Here is a 17,416-nt window from a genome sequence, read left to right as displayed (position 1 = left end):
ATATGGAAAGAGGAATCTTGCAGCGTGTGTGCGTGTGTACAGTGTGTGTGTGTATACAGTGTGTGTGTGTACAGTGTGTGTGTGTACATATCATATATGGAAAGAGGAATCTTGCAGCGTGTGTGTGTGTGTACAGTGTGTGTGTGTGTGTACAGTGTGTGTGTGTACAGTGTGTGTGTGTGTGTGTGTGTACAGTGTGTGTGTGTGTATACAGTGTATGTGTGTGTGTGTGTGTGTGTGTGTACATATCATATATGGAAAGAGGAATCTTGCAGCATGTGTGCGTGTGTACAGTGTGTGTGTGTGTGTGTGTATACATAATTCTGTAAATGAGCCTCTGCCCTGTATATGTTGCAGCATCTGACGTGTCCCTGATAAAGCTCGTATTGTAGGAGGGAAACGTCACTTTGTGTTTGACTGAATAAACCACCATTTCTTCACACTGGAGCTGCAAGATTCCTCTTTCCATATATGATATGTACACACACACACACACTGTACACACACTGTACACACACTGTATACACACACACACACACTGTACACACACACACACACTGTACACACACACACCCGCTATACATCAGCACGATGCAGGGATCCAGTGCTGGTCTGTCTCTTGCCTTGCAGAATATGTCTATACATGTTATATGCCGTGGAGAGATTGCAGGAGGAGATTCTGTAACCTGATTGGCTGAGCTGATTTGCTCGTGCATGAATTAAAAGCAAAGCATGCTGGGATATAAGGGCTCAGCTCTGGCCTCAGTTCCCGGCGCTGATGTCACAGGAAGTGTCGCCCGTTTCATGAAGCAGCGAGAGAAGACTTCACATTTAGGGTTTGTTCACACGCACGGTTCTCAGTGTAATACGGCCGTTTACGCCTCCAAACATCTGCTCACCGCTTGCAATTGGTTTTACGGCGTTCTGTTCCCACGTGGCTTAATTCTACGCGTCGTTTTAAAAAAGCAGCGCATAAAAAGACGCCCGCGAAAAAGAAGCGCAGGTCACTGCTTGGGACGTTTTTAGAGGAGTTTTTCATTGAAGAATAAATCCAATAACGTCCGAAAAATACGCCGCGAAAAACGTCTGCAAATCAGGAACCGTTTTCACTTGAAACCAGCTGCGTATTGTGAGATGTTTATGGTCAGCGCGTGTGAACAGAGCCTTACTGCCGGACATGTAGAACGGCCGGACCTAGGAGGAAGTATCTGCAGGATAGCGGCAGCGGGGGAATGGTGGTGAAAGGCCGTGTCATTGCGGGTACGCTGTAAGAGAGGTTTAAAATCACACAAAACTGACTAAAAAAACTAAACCGCATATTTGAAGGTGCACGTGGCCTTTAAGGGTCTAATCCCACCACAACCACCACGTGTGAATGAACTGGGCGCACACGGACTTGTTCACACAGTAACATGGGCCAGCGGGAAAACAACAGTCATCTGCACTCAGAATTATACAAAGACACGTCCAGCTCTGCTACATATGTGTTATTAGCAAGAAATGAGAGGCAGCCCCGTGAGCGCAGCGGCCGTCATACTTTACTTAGATGAACGAGCGTTTTATCATCAGATCACGAATGTCAACAACACAGAAAACCGCCAATATCTCATACACAAAAGCAGCGGCCGTCCGGTTATTGCCTCGGAGGACCCTGTGACGAGCCCTGCAGCGCTGTATGGTGGACGTGGTCTATTCCTGCTCTCTGACATCCAGTAGCTCCCCCTCCACACACCGGCGGTCTGACCCCTGCAGTAGAGGTCCCCCGGGCAGCGTGTACTCTCCAATCCTCCTGAACACATCAACGATCACCGCGGGAGGTCCAGGACGCGGCGGCTTCAGTTGAGGTCGTCACGGTCCCCTCCTGATGGCGAGCGGCCCCCACAGGTGATGTCGAGGCCCCCACAGGTGATGTCGAGGCCCCCACAGGTGATGACGCGGCTCTGTCCTCTTTGTATGGTAAACCATGTGGTGAGAGCAGGATTATCTACGGTACGAGGAGAACACAAGGACCACCACAAAGAGGGTCAGGACCCCCAGACATGTGGTGGCAGTCGCATTAAACACTTGGGGGTACTCAAACTGGCAGTACCACAGCACGCCCAGCAGGAGCAGGAACAACGGGACCATCAGGCTGCCAATGTTTACAGAGTCTTGTGACGGTTCAGGACCCCCAGGGGCTGCGGTATGCTGGGAGAGGTGACAATGAAGAACACAGCCGTCAGGGAGCCGGAGCGACGCCACAGTCTGACAATCATCGCGGAGGAGCTGCCCCTGGTAAATGAGGCGAACACGAGGCTCCTGGCCCGGAAACTGACTCCTAAAAACCAGGGAAGACAAGAAGTTATAAAACAGCCAGGGAGAACGGGACCACCCCCAGGGAGAACGGGACCACCCCCAGGGAGAACGGGACCACCCCCAGGGAGAACGGGACCACCCCCAGGGAGAACGGGACCACCCCCAGGGAGAACGGGACCACCCCCAGGGAGAACGGGACCACCCCCAGGGAGAACGGGACCACTCAGTCAATACCTCTGCAGGGGACTAGTGGTGACCCTCACATTATAAGAAGGGGCCAGAGCGGTGATGTAATAAATGATGAACGTTCATCACTACAATGGGGCAGCACTCCTGCAGTGTCCAGCTCATGCTCAGAATGTAATCCTTATACCAGGAGAGGCCGACTAACAACACTGCTCAGGACCCTGCGCCAGAGCTGTCAACAGGACTAGACCGGAAGTAACGGAGGTCTGATTATAAATCCCAAGTGTTTCACCGGACGTCCTACATCACCCTCCGTCCCCTCCCCCCTTCACCAACCACTTTTAACCCCTTCCTAATCTCTACCGTGTATTCTTCCCAGTTTCCCCCTACATTCTATGGTACAATAAATGGTGCTGTGAAAATCTACAACTCGTCCCGCAGACAAACGAGCCCTGATCCGGCGATCAACGGAAAATATAAAAAGGAGATTGGAAGGTGGGGAGGAAAAAGCGAAAATGAAGAAACGAGAAACGTCTGGAGAGAGAAGGGGTTAATGATAAAAAGCACAAAAGGGACCGCAGCGATATCCAAACAAGCGGGAGGACGGCACAGAGGATACAACGTAAGAACCTCCTCACAGCAAGAAACGGCCGTCACACCCGATCCTGCAGATCGCCGGGTGGAGACGTCACCGATTTCCTACACTCCTCTGATGTCCATGACCTCGCGCTCCCCGTGTAACACCGCAGCTCAGCAGATCCCCCCCCCCCCCCACAGAGGATCAGTCTATAGACTGCCGCTGCGCCCCGCTTCTTACTGATGACGCCACAGAGGCACCGGGCAGCAAGCTTCCCTTGTTTCCAGGCAACCCCGTGGCCGGGCCCGCCCCAGTGGTGATCGGGAGGCAGCAAGATGACATCACATGGCACCAGGGGCAGCTTAGACGATGATGTCATCACACATTGTGGCCCGTGGTTATAGCGCTGCTGTGAGCCGCTGACACAAACTTGTCTTTTTGTCAATATCAGGTAAAGAACATCCTCTAAGGGGTTCCTTAAATCCCGCTGCGCTCCCAGCTCCGCCTCCCGCAGATCCATTGGCTAAGCCTTGAAGAAACGTGTTGGGACAAGTAAGGCCTTGTTCACACGGCAGGTAGTCACATTTTTTGTTTAAGACTCCCATTGACTTAAACGGGAAAGCGCACTGTAGCGCATGTGCCGCGGTTCTTTGATGCGCGGGTTTAAGAACGCGTCGTGTAACAAAAGAAGCGCCAGGTCAAGTCAGAGCACGCCCATCTCCTACAGCCAATGGGGGTCCAAACTACACGCCGAAACGCGCACACAAAACACGCCCAACTCCTACAGCCAATGGGGGTCCTAACTACGCGCCGAAACCCGCACACAAAACACGCCCAACTCCTACAGCCAATGGGGGTCCTAACTACACGCCGAAACACGCCCAACTCCTACAGCAAATGGGGTTCCTAACTACGCGCCGAAACACGCCCAACTCCTACAGCCAATGGGGGTCCTGACTACACGCCGAAACGCGCCCAACTCCTACAGCCAATGGGGGTCCTAACTACACGCCGAAACGCGCACACAAAACACGCCCAACTCCTACAGCCAATGGGGGTCCTAACTACGCGCCAAAAACACGCCCAACTCCTAAAGCCAATGGGGGTCCTAACTACACGCCGAAACCTGCACACAAAACACGCCCAACTCCTACAGCCACTGGGGGTCCTAACTACACGCCAAAAACACGCCCAACTCCTAAAGCCAATGGGGGTCCTAACTACGCGCCGAAACCCGCGCACAAAACACGCCCAACTCCTACAGCCAATGGGGGTCCTAACTACACGCCGAAACCTGCACACAAAACACGCCCAACTCCTACAGCCACTGGGGGTCCTAACTACACGCCAAAAACACGCCCAACTCCTAAAGCCAATGGGGGTCCTAACTACGCGCCGAAACCCGCACACAAAACACGCCCAACTCCTACAGCCAATGGGGGTCCTAACTACGCGCCGAAACACGCCCAACTCCTACAGCCAATGGGGGTCATAACTACACGCCGAAACACGCCCAACTCCTAAAGCCAATGGGGGTCCTAACTACACGCCGAAACCCGCGCACAAAACACGCCCAACTCCTACAGCCAATGGGGGTCCTAACTACACGCCGAAACACGCACACAAAACACGCCCAACTCCTACAGCCAATGGGGGTCCCAACTACGCGCCGAAACCCGCACACAAAACACGGCCAACTCCTACAGCCAATGGGGGTCCTAACTACGCGCCGAAACCCGCACACAAAACACGCCCAACTCCTACAGCCAATGGGGGTCCTAACAACACGCCGAAACACGCCCAACTCCTAAAGCCAATGGGGGTCCTAACTACACGCCGAAACGCGCGCACAAAACACGCCCAACTCCTACAGCCAATGGGGGTCCTAACTACGCGCCGAAACCCGCACACAAAACACGCCCAACTCCTACAGCCAATGGGGGTCCTAACTACACGCCGAAACACGCCCAACTCCTACAGCCAATGGGGGTCCTAACTACGCGCCGAAACACGCCCAACTCCTACAGCCAATGGGGGTCCTGACTACACGCCGAAACACGCCCAACTCCTATAGCCAATGGGGGTCCTAACTACACGCCGAAACCCGCGCACAAAACACGCCCAACTCCTACAGCCAATGGGGGTCCTAACTACGCGCTGAAACCCGCACACAAAACACACCCAACTCCTACAGCCAATGGGGGTCCTAACTACACGCCGAAACATGCCCAACTCCTACAGCCAATGGGGGTCCTAACTACGCGCCGAAACCCGCACGCAAAGCATGCCCAACTCCTACAGCCAATGGGGGTCCTAACTACACGCCGAAACCCGCGCACAAAACACGCCCCAACTCCTACAGCCAATGGGGGTCCTAACTACACGCCGAAACACGCCCAACTCCTACAGCCAATGGGGTTCCTAACTACGCGCCGAAACACGCCCAACTCCTACAGCCAATGGGGGTCCTAACTACGTACCGAAACCCGCGCACAAAACACGCCCAACTCCTACAGCCAATGGGGGTCCTAACTATACGCCGAAACACGGCAAACTCCTACAGCCAATGGGGGTCCTAACTACGTACCGAAACCCGCACACAAAACACGCCCAACTCCTACAGCCAATAGGGGTCCTAACTACGCGCCGAAACCTGCACACAAAACACGCCTAACTCCTAAAGCCAATGGGGGTCCTAACTACGCGCCGAAACCCGCGCACAAAACACGCCCAACTCCTACAGCCAATGGGGGAACTAACTACGCGCCGAAACCCGCACACAAAACACGCCCAACTCCTACAGCCAATGGGGGTCCTAACTACACGCCGAAACACGCCCAACTCCTACAGCCAATGGGGGTCCTAACTACACGCCGAAATACGCCCAACTCCTAAAGCGAATGGGGGTCCAAACTACACGCCGAAACCCGCGCACAAAACACGCCCAACTCCTACAGCCAATGGGGGTCCTAATTACGCGCCGAAACCCGCACACAAAACACGCCCAACTCCTACAGCCAGTGGGGGTCCTAACTACACGCTGAAACATGCCCAGCTCCTACAGCCAATGGGGGTCCTAACTACGCGCCGAAACCCGCACACAAAGCACGCCCAACTCCAACAGCCAATGGGGGCCCTAACTACACGCCGAAACCTGCGCACAAAACACGCCCAACTCCTACAGCCAATGGGGGTCCTAACTATGTGCCGAAACACGCCCAACTCCTACAGCCAATGGGGGTCCTAACTACGCACCGAAACCCGCGCACAAAACACGCCCAACTCCTACAGCCAATGGGGGTCCTAACTACACGCCGAAACACGCCCAACTCCTACAGCCAATGGGGGTCCTAACTACGCGCCGAAACCCACGCACAAAACACGCCCAACTCCTACAGCCAATGGGGGTCCTAACTACGCGCCGAAAGCGGCACACAAAACACACCCAACTCCTATAGCCAATGGGGATCCTAACTACACGCCGAAACATGCCCAACTCCTACAGCCAATGGGGGTCCTAACTACGCGCCGAAACCCGCGCACAAAACACGCCCAACTCCTACAGCCAATGGGGGTCCTAACTACGCGCCGAAACACGCCCAACTCCTACAGCCAATGGGGTTCCTAACTACGCGCCGAAACACGGCCAACTCCTACAGCCAATGGGGGTCCTAACTACGCACCGAAACCCGCGCAGAAAACACGCCCAACTCCTACAGCCAATGGGGGTCCTAACTACACGCCGAAACACGCCCAACTCCTACAGCCAAAGGGGGTCCTAAATACGCGCCGACCCCGCACACAAAACACGCCCAACTCCTACAGCCAATGGGGGTCCCAACTACGCGCCGAAACCCGCACACAAAACACCCCCAACTCCTACAGCCAATGGGGGTCCCAACTACGCGCCGAAACCAGCACACAAAACACGCCCAACTCCTACAGCCAATGGGGGTCCCAACTACGCGCCGAAACCCGCACACAAAACACGCCCAACTCCTACAGCCAATGGGGGTCCTAACTACACGCCGAAACCCGCACACAAAACACGCCCAACTCCTACAGCCAATGGGGGTCCCAACTACGCGCCGAAACCCGCACACAAAACACGCCCAACTCCTACAGCCAATGGGGGTCCTAACTACACGCCGAAACACGCCCAACTCCTACAGCCAATGGGGGTCCTAACTACACGCCGAAACACGCCCAACTCCTACAGCCAATGGGAGTCCTAACTATGTGCCGAAACACGCCTAACTCCTAAAGCCAATGGGGGTCCTAACTACACGCCGAAACCCGCACACAAAACACGCCCAACTCCTACAGCCAATGGGGGTCCTAACTACACGCCGAAACACGCCCAACTCCTACAGCCAATGGGGGTCCTAACTACGCGCCGAAACCCGCACACAAGACACGCCCAACTCCTACAGCCAATGGGGGTCCTAACTACGCACCGAAACCTGCACACAAAACACGTGAAAAACGCCTGGATCCTAAACAGCGCTTTACAGAAACACTAGAATTTATGGGCGCGTTCACACTCAGGTTTTTCCAGCGCCATGTGAACAAGGCCAAACAGAGCCGGATCCCGCCGCTCACATTTGAGGGAACAGGTGGAGGCGCGTCCGGTGCGCAGGGAATGAAGTCTAGAGGAGCGTTTAATAGGGAATTGTGGACGTCCCGTAACACCAGAACGGTCACTCATCGGCGGTCCGCAGGATCGGGGGACGCCCGTTACTTGCTGCGATAGGATCTGGTTACATTGGGTTATCCTCTACTACTATGTTTGGATGACGCTGCGGTCACTTTTGGAGTTTTATGGCGTCCGATAGATGCGGCTCTCACCACTGGGGGTCCCACCTCTAGAACGAGGCCCCCTAAACCCGACTCTGCATCTCTCGGCTCCTGCTGCTTCCGGATTAGATTGTCAGAACTTACAAAAACAGCAAAGCTCAGCGAGGTCCACTCCACCAGTAACGGACAATCACTTCTACTGGAGATACGGAAGCAGCATATCATAACGTGGGGGCAGTGAGGGGGAGGTACAGGAGGAGTGCTCTCGTGTGCAGCATATCACGTGGGGGCAGTGAGGGGGAGGTACAGGAGGAGCGCTCTCGTGTGCAGCATATCACGTGGGAGCAGTGAGGGGGAGGTACAGGAGGAGCGCTCGTGTGCAGCATATCACGTGGGAGCAGTGAGGGGGAGATACAGGAGGAGTGCTCTTGTGTGCAGCATATCACGTGGGAGCAGTGAGGGGGAGATACAGGAGGAGTGCTCTTGTGTGCAGCTTATCACGTGGGGGCAGTGAGGGGGAGGTACAGGAGGAGTGCTCTTGTGTGCAGCATATCACGTGGGGGCAGTGAGGGGGAGGTACAGGAGGAGTGCTCTCGTGTGCAGCATATCACGTGGGGGCAGTGAGGGGGAGGTACAGGAGGAGTGCTCTCGTGTGCAGCATATCATAACGTGGGGGCAGTGAGGGGGAGGTACAGGAGGAGTGCTCTCGTGTGCAGCATATCACGTGGGGGCAGTGAGGGGGAGGTACAGGAGGAGTGCTCTCGTGTGCAGCATATCACGTGGGGGCAGTGAGGGGGAGATACAGGAGGAGTGCTCTCGTGTGCAGCATATCACGTGGGGGCAGTGAGGGGGAGGTACAGGAGGAGTGCTCTCGTGTGCAGCATATCACGTGGGGGCAGTGAGGGGGAGGTACAGGAGGAGTGCTCTCGTGTGCAGCATATCATAACGTGGGGGCAGTGAGGGGGAGGTACAGGAGGAGTGCTCTCGTGTGCAGCATATCACGTGGGGGCAGTGAGGGGGAGGTACAGGAGGAGTGCTCTCGTGTGCAGCATATCACGTGGGGGCAGTGAGGGGGAGATACAGGAGGAGTGCTCTCGTGTGCAGCATATCACGTGGGGGCAGTGAGGGGGAGGTACAGGAGGAGTGCTCTTGTGTGCAGCATATCACGTGGGGGCAGTGAGGGGGAGGTACAGGAGGAGTGCTCTCGTGTGCAGCATATCACGTGGGGGCAGGTACAGGAGGAGCGCTCTTGTGTGCAGCATATCACGTGGGGGCAGTGAGGGGGAGCTACAGGAGGAGTGCTCTCGTGTGCAGCATATCACGTGGGGGCAGTGAGGGGGAGGTACAGGAGGAGTGCTCTCGTGTGCAGCATATCACGTGGGAGCAGTGAGGGGGAGGTACAGGAGGAGTGCTCTCGTGTGCAGCATATCACGTGGGGGCAGTGAGGGGGAGGTACAGGAGGAGTGCTCTCGTGTGCAGCATATCACGTGGGGGCAGTGAGGGGGAGGTACAGGAGGAGCGCTCTCGTGTGCAGCATATCACGTGGGAGCAGTGAGGGGGAGGTACAGGAGGAGCGCTCGTGTGCAGCATATCACGTGGGAGCAGTGAGGGGGAGATACAGGAGGAGTGCTCTTGTGTGCAGCATATCACGTGGGGGCAGTGAGGGGGAGGTACAGGAGGAGTGCTCTTGTGTGCAGCATATCACGTGGGGGCAGTGAGGGGGAGGTACAGGAGGAGTGCTCTCGTGTGCAGCATATCACGTGGGGGCAGTGAGGGGGAGGTACAGGAGGAGTGCTCTCGTGTGCAGCATATCATAACGTGGGGGCAGTGAGGGGGAGGTACAGGAGGAGTGCTCTCGTGTGCAGCATATCACGTGGGGGCAGTGAGGGGGAGGTACAGGAGGAGTGCTCTCGTGTGCAGCATATCACGTGGGGGCAGTGAGGGGGAGATACAGGAGGAGTGCTCTCGTGTGCAGCATATCACGTGGGGGCAGTGAGGGGGAGGTACAGGAGGAGTGCTCTTGTGTGCAGCATATCACGTGGGGGCAGTGAGGGGGAGGTACAGGAGGAGTGCTCTTGTGTGCAGCATATCACGTGGGAGCAGTGAGGGGGAGGTACAGGAGGAGCGCTCTCGTGTGCAGCATATCACGTGGGGGCAGTGAGGGGGAGATACAGGAGGAGTGCTCTCGTGTGCAGCATATCACGTGGGGGCAGTGAGGGGGAGATACAGGAGGAGCGCTCTTGTGTGCAGCATATCACGTGGGAGCAGTGAGGGGGAGGTACAGGAGGAGTGCTCTCGTGTGCAGCATATCACGTGGGAGCAGTGAGGGGGAGGTACGGGAGGAGTGCTCTCGTGTGCAGCATATCACGTGGGGGCAGTGAGGGGGAGGTACGGGAGGAGTGCTCTCGTGTGCAGCATATCACGTGGGGGCAGTGAGGGGGAGGTACGGGAGGAGTGCTCTTGTGTGCAGCATATCACGTGGGAGCAGTGAGGGGGAGGTACAGGAGGAGTGCTCTTGTGTGCAGCATATCACGTGGGGGCAGTGAGGAGGAGGTACAGGAGGAGCGCTCTTGTGTGCAGCATATCACGTGGGGGCAGTGAGGGGGAGGTACAGGAGGAGCGCTCTTGTGTGCAGCATATCACGTGGGGGCAGTGAGGGGGAGGTACGGGAGGAGTGCTCTCGTGTGCAGCATATCACGTGGGGGCAGTGAGGGGGAGGTACGGGAGGAGTGCTCTTGTGTGCAGCATATCACGTGGGAGCAGTGAGGGGGAGGTACAGGAGGAGCGCTCGTGTGCAGCATATCACGTGGGAGCAGTGAGGGGGAGGTACAGGAGCGCTCTCGTGTGCAGCATATCACGTGGGGGCAGTGAGGGGGAGGTACAGGAGGAGCGCTCTCGTGTGCAGCATATCACGTGGGGGCAGTGAGGGGGAGCTACAGGAGGAGTGCTCTCGTGTGAAGCATATCACGTGGGGGCAGTGAGGGGGAGGTACAGGAGGAGCGCTCGTGTGCAGCATATCACGTGGGGGCAGTGAGGAGGAGGTACAGGAGGAGCGCTCTTGTGTGCAGCATATCACGTGGGAGCAGTGAGGGGGAGGTACAGGAGGACTGCTCTCGTGTGCAGCATATCACGTGGGGGCAGTGAGGGGGAGGTACAGGAGGAGTGCTCTTGTGTGCAGCATATCACGTGGGGGCAGTGAGGGGGAGGTACAGGAGGACTGCTCTCGTGTGCAGCATATCACGTGGGGGCAGTGAGGGGGAGGTACAGGAGGAGTGCTCTTGTGTGCAGCATATCACGTGGGAGCAGTGAGGGGGAGGTACAGGAGGAGCGCTCTCGTGTGCAGCATATCACGTGGGGGCAGTGAGGGGGAGATACAGGAGGAGTGCTCTCGTGTGCAGCATATCACGTGGGGGCAGTGAGGGGGAGATACAGGAGGAGCGCTCTTGTGTGCAGCATATCACGTGGGAGCAGTGAGGGGGAGGTACAGGAGGAGTGCTCTCGTGTGCAGCATATCACGTGGGAGCAGTGAGGGGGAGGTACGGGAGGAGTGCTCTCGTGTGCAGCATATCACGTGGGGGCAGTGAGGGGGAGGTACGGGAGGAGTGCTCTCGTGTGCAGCATATCACGTGGGGGCAGTGAGGGGGAGGTACGGGAGGAGTGCTCTTGTGTGCAGCATATCACGTGGGAGCAGTGAGGGGGAGGTACAGGAGGAGTGCTCTTGTGTGCAGCATATCACGTGGGGGCAGTGAGGAGGAGGTACAGGAGGAGCGCTCTTGTGTGCAGCATATCACGTGGGGGCAGTGAGGGGGAGGTACAGGAGGAGCGCTCTTGTGTGCAGCATATCACGTGGGGGCAGTGAGGGGGAGGTACGGGAGGAGTGCTCTCGTGTGCAGCATATCACGTGGGGGCAGTGAGGGGGAGGTACGGGAGGAGTGCTCTTGTGTGCAGCATATCACGTGGGAGCAGTGAGGGGGAGGTACAGGAGGAGCGCTCGTGTGCAGCATATCACGTGGGAGCAGTGAGGGGGAGGTACAGGAGCGCTCTCGTGTGCAGCATATCACGTGGGGGCAGTGAGGGGGAGGTACAGGAGGAGCGCTCTCGTGTGCAGCATATCACGTGGGGGCAGTGAGGGGGAGCTACAGGAGGAGTGCTCTCGTGTGAAGCATATCACGTGGGGGCAGTGAGGGGGAGGTACAGGAGGAGCGCTCGTGTGCAGCATATCACGTGGGGGCAGTGAGGAGGAGGTACAGGAGGAGCGCTCTTGTGTGCAGCATATCACGTGGGGGCAGTGAGGGGGAGGTACAGGAGGAGTGCTCTCGTGTGCAGCATATCACGTGGGGGCAGTGAGGGGGAGGTACAGGAGGAGTGCTCTCGTGTGCAGCATATCACGTGGGAACAGTGAGGGGGAGGTACAGGAGGAGTGCTCTCGTGTGCAGCATATCACGTGGGGGCAGTGAGGGGGAGGTACAGGAGGACTGCTCTCGTGTGCAGCATATCACGTGGGGGCAGTGAGGGGGAGGTACAGGAGGAGTGCTCTCGTGTGCAGCATATCACGTGGGAGCAGTGAGGGGGAGGTACAGGAGGAGCGCTCGTGTGCAGCATATCACGTGGGAGCAGTGAGGGGGAGATACAGGAGGAGTGCTCTCGTGTGCAGCATATCACGTGGGAGCAGTGAGGGGGAGATACAGGAGGAGTGCTCTCGTGTGCAGCATATCACGTGGGAGCAGTGAGGGGGAGGTACAGGAGGAGCGCTCGTGTGCAGCATATCACGTGGGGGCAGTGAGGGGGAGGTACAGGAGGAGCGCTCGTGTGCAGCATATCACGTGGGGGCAGTGAGGAGGAGGTACAGGAGGAGCGCTCTTGTGTGCAGCATATCACGTGGGGGCAGTGAGGGGGAGGTACAGGAGGAGTGCTCTCGTGTGCAGCATATCACGTGGGGGCAGTGAGGGGGAGGTACAGGAGGAGTGCTCTCGTGTGCAGCATATCACGTGGGAACAGTGAGGGGGAGGTACAGGAGGAGTGCTCTCGTGTGCAGCATATCACGTGGGGGCAGTGAGGGGGAGGTACAGGAGGAGTGCTCTCGTGTGCAGCATATCACGTGGGGGCAGTGAGGGGGAGGTACAGGAGGAGTGCTCTCGTGTGCAGCATATCACGTGGGGGCAGTGAGGGAGAGGTACAGGAGGAGTGCTCTCGTGTGCAGCATATCACGTGGGGGCAGTGAGGGAGAGGTACAGGAGGAGCGCTCTTGTGTGCAGCTTATCACGTGGGGGCAGTGAGGGGGAGGTACAGGAGGAGTGCTCTCGTGTGCAGCATATCACGTGGGGGCAGTGAGGGGGAGCTACAGGAGGAGTGCTCTTGTGTGCAGCTTATCACGTGGGGCAGTGAGGAGGAGGTACAGGAGGAGTGCTCTTGTGTGCAGCAGCCTAGGATGTAGCTGGATAACTCCTGCCCCCACATACATGACACAATCCCTAATTACTGATAGAAAGGCGTTGATGACCCGTTGGAGGGCCGCGGTGGGACAATAGCCGCTCTCTTACCTCTTAATGTCCAGGACGGAGTCCGTCAGCCGCACCGTCATCGCACGCTCCGTTTCATTCATGAACTTTAGTCGCAGCGTTATTGTGGGGTGACTTTCTGCGGGGCCGTCCTGGGTCGGGGGTCTGTGCCTGACAGTGGGGGTGTCGGAGCTGGTGGAGGGGTCGTTACTCGGGGTGACATTACTCGGGGAGGGGTCTTCTGATGTGCGGCTGCGCTCAGGATTGATGGGACACGTCCGGATATTCGAGGAAGAAGCTGCATGAGAATCATCGATACTGCCAGGGAGCTGCGCGCCGGCCGACAGGGGTCCCAGATTCTGCTCCTCTCCATGTCTAGCAGATGAACTCTCTCCCGGAGACGACCCCGGAGACGACCTCCTTTCAGTGTGGGTTGAAATCCAAGCCAAGACAATCACAGACAGCAGAAAAAGTGACGCACAAAGTACAGTAACCTCATCACCGACACCTTCAATCAGGGCCATGGAGGTCACACTGTAAAGAGATAATAAACCACGTCACTACCCATACCAGTCATCAAGACCACCCACCACCACCATGTCACTACTGATACCAGTCATCAAGACCACCCACCACCACGTCACTACTGATACCAGTCATCAAGACCACCCACCACCACGTCACTACTGATACCAGTCATCAAGACCACCCACCACCACGTCACTACCCATACCAGTCATCAAGACCACCCACCACCATGTCACTACTGATACCAGTCATCAAGACCACCCACCACCATGTCACTACTGATACCAGTCATCAAGACCACCCACCGTCACTACTGATACCAGGCATCAAGACCACCCACCGTCACTACCGATACCCGTCATCAAGACCACCCACCGTCACTACTGATACCAGTCATCAAGACCACCCACCACCACGTCACTACTGATACCAGTCATCAAGACCACCCACCACCACGTCACTACTGATACCAGTCATCAAGACCAACCACCGTCACTACTGATACCAGGCATCAAGACCACCCACCGTCACTACTGATACCAGGCATCAAGACCACCCACCGTCACTACTGATACCAGTCATCAAGACCACCCACCACCACCATGTCACTACTGATACCAGTCATCAAGACCACCCACCACCACCATGTCACTACTGATACCAGTCATCAAGACCACCCACCACCACCATGTCACTACTGATACCAGTCATCAGGCCCACCCACCCTCACTACTGATACCAGTCATCAAGACCACCCACCACCACCATGTCACTACTGATACCAGTCATCAAGACCACCCACCACCACCATGTCACTACTGATACCAGTCATCAAGACCACCCACCACCACCATGTCACTACTGATACGAGTCATCAAGACCACCCACCACCACCATGTCACTACTGATACCAGTCATCAAGACCACCCACCACCATGTCACTACTGATACCAGTCATCAAGACCACCCACCACCACCGTCACTACTGATACCAGTCATCAAGACCACCCACCACCACGTAACTACTGATACCAGTCATCAAGACCACCCACCACCACGTCACTGATACCAGTCATCAAGACCACCCACCACCACGTCACTACTGATACCAGTCATCAAGACCACCCACCGTCACTACTGATACCAGTCATCAAGACCACCCACCACCACCATGTCACTACTGATACCAGTCATCAAGACCACCCACCACCACGTCACTACTGATACCAGTCATCAAGACCACCCACCACCACCATGTCACTACTGATACCAGTCATCAGGCCCACCCACCGTCACTACTGATACCAGTCATCAAGACCACCCACCACCACCATGTCACTACTGATACCAGTCATCAAGACCACCCACCACCACCATGTCACTACTGATACCAGTCATCAAGACCACCCACCACCACCATGTCACTACTGATACCAGTCATCAAGACCACCCACCACCATGTCACTACTGATACCAGTCATCAAGACCACCCACCACCACTGTCACTACTGATACCAGTCATCAAGACCACCCACCACCATGTCACTACTGATACCAGTCATCAAGACCACCCACCACCACCATGTCACTACTGATACCAGTCATCAAGACCACCCACCACCACCATGTCACTACTGATACCAGTCATCAAGACCACCCACCACCACCATGTCACTACTGATACCAGTCATCAAGACCACCCACCACCACCATGTCACTACTGATACCAGTCATCAAGACCACCCACCACCATGTCACTACTGATACCAGTCATCAAGACCACCCACCACCACCGTCACTACTGATACCAGTCATCAAGACCACCACCACCACCAGTCACTACTGATACCAGTCATCAAGACCACACCACCACCACGTCACTACTGATACCAGTCATCAAGACCACCCACCACCGTCACTACTGATACCAGGCATCAAGACCACCCACCGTCACTACTGATACCAGGCCATCAAGACCACCCACCGTCACTACTGATACCCGTCATCAAGACCACCCACCGTCACTACTGATACCAGTCATCAAGACCACCCACCACCACGTCACTACTGATACCAGGCATCAAGACCACCCACCACCACGTCACTACTGATACCAGTCATCAAGACCAACCACCGTCACTACTGATACCAGTCATCAAGACCACCCACCGTCACTAGTCCTGATACCAGGCATCAAGACCACCCACCACATGTCACTACTGATACCAGTCATCAAGACCACCCACCACCACCATGTCACTACTGATACCAGTCATCAAGACCACCCACCACCACCATGTCACTACTGATACCAGTCATCAAGACCACCCACCACCACCATGTCACTACTGATACCAGTCTCAGGTCCCACCCCACCCTCACTACTGATACCAGTCATCAAGACCACCCACCACCACCATGTCACTACTGATACCAGTCATCAAGACCACCCACCAACCATGTCACTACTGATACAGTCATCAAGACACCCACCACCACCATGTCACTACTGATACCAGTCATCAAGACCACCCACCACCATGTCACTACTGATACCAGTCATCAAGACCACCCACCACCACCGTCACTACTGATACCAGTCATCAAGACCACCCACCACCACGTAACTACTGATACCAGTCATCAAGACCACCCACCACCACGTCACTGATACCAGTCATCAAGACCACCCACCACCACTCACTACTGATACCAGTCATCAAGACCACCCGTCACTACTGATACCAGTCATCAAGACCACCCACCACCACCATGTCACTACTGATACCAGTCATCAAGACCACCCACCACCACGTCACTACTGATACCAGTCATCAAGACCACCCACCACCACGTCACTACTGATACCAGTCATCAAGACCACCCACCACCACCATGTCACTACTGATACCAGTCATCAGGCCCACCCACCGTCACTACTGATACCAGTCATCAAGACCACCCACCACCACCATGTCACTACTGATACCAGTCATCAAGACCACCCACCACCACCATGTCACTACTGATACCAGTCATCAAGACCACCCACCACCACCATGTCACTACTGATACCAGTCATCAAGACCACCCACCACCACCATGTCACTACTGATACCAGTCATCAAGACCACCCACCACCATGTCACTACTGATACCAGTCATCAAGACCACCCACCACCATGTCACTACTGATACCAGTCATCAAGACCACCCACCACCACCGTCACTACTGATACCAGTCATCAAGACCACCCACCACCACGTAACTACTGATACCAGTCATCAAGACCACCCACCACCACGTCACTGATACCAGTCATCAAGACCACCCACCACCACGTCACTACTGATACCAGTCATCAAGACCACCCACCGTCACTACTGATACCAGTCATCAAGACCACCCACCACCACCATGTCACTACTGATACCAGTCATCAAGACCACCCACCACCACGTCACTACTGATACCAGTCATCAAGACCACCCACCACCACCATGTCACTACTGATACCAGTCATCAAGACCACCC

At 56.0% G+C, this 17,416-nt stretch overlaps 1 protein-coding gene across 1 annotated transcript; it reads right to left on the bottom strand.

Annotated features, from left to right (window-relative positions):
* Positions 1-1,471: 1,471 nt before the first annotated feature.
* On the bottom strand, positions 1,472-13,898 carry LOC142687184 (transmembrane and ubiquitin-like domain-containing protein 1). The gene is made up of 2 exons (XM_075847550.1): positions 13,396-13,898; positions 1,472-2,317 (listed from the first exon to the last, which is right to left on the bottom strand). The coding sequence occupies exons 1-2, from the start codon at positions 13,875-13,877 to the stop codon at positions 1,981-1,983; spliced, it is 819 nt and encodes a 272-aa protein (XP_075703665.1). The 5' UTR covers positions 13,878-13,898; the 3' UTR covers positions 1,472-1,980.
* Positions 13,899-17,416: the final 3,518 nt, after the last annotated feature.

This window comes from Rhinoderma darwinii (genome assembly GCF_050947455.1).
Source record: "Rhinoderma darwinii isolate aRhiDar2 chromosome 5 unlocalized genomic scaffold, aRhiDar2.hap1 SUPER_5_unloc_2, whole genome shotgun sequence".
Classification (NCBI taxonomy): domain Eukaryota; kingdom Metazoa; phylum Chordata; class Amphibia; order Anura; family Rhinodermatidae; genus Rhinoderma; species Rhinoderma darwinii.
Note: the sequence above shows the minus strand (reverse complement) of the source record. Positions and strands in the feature narration are given on the sequence as shown.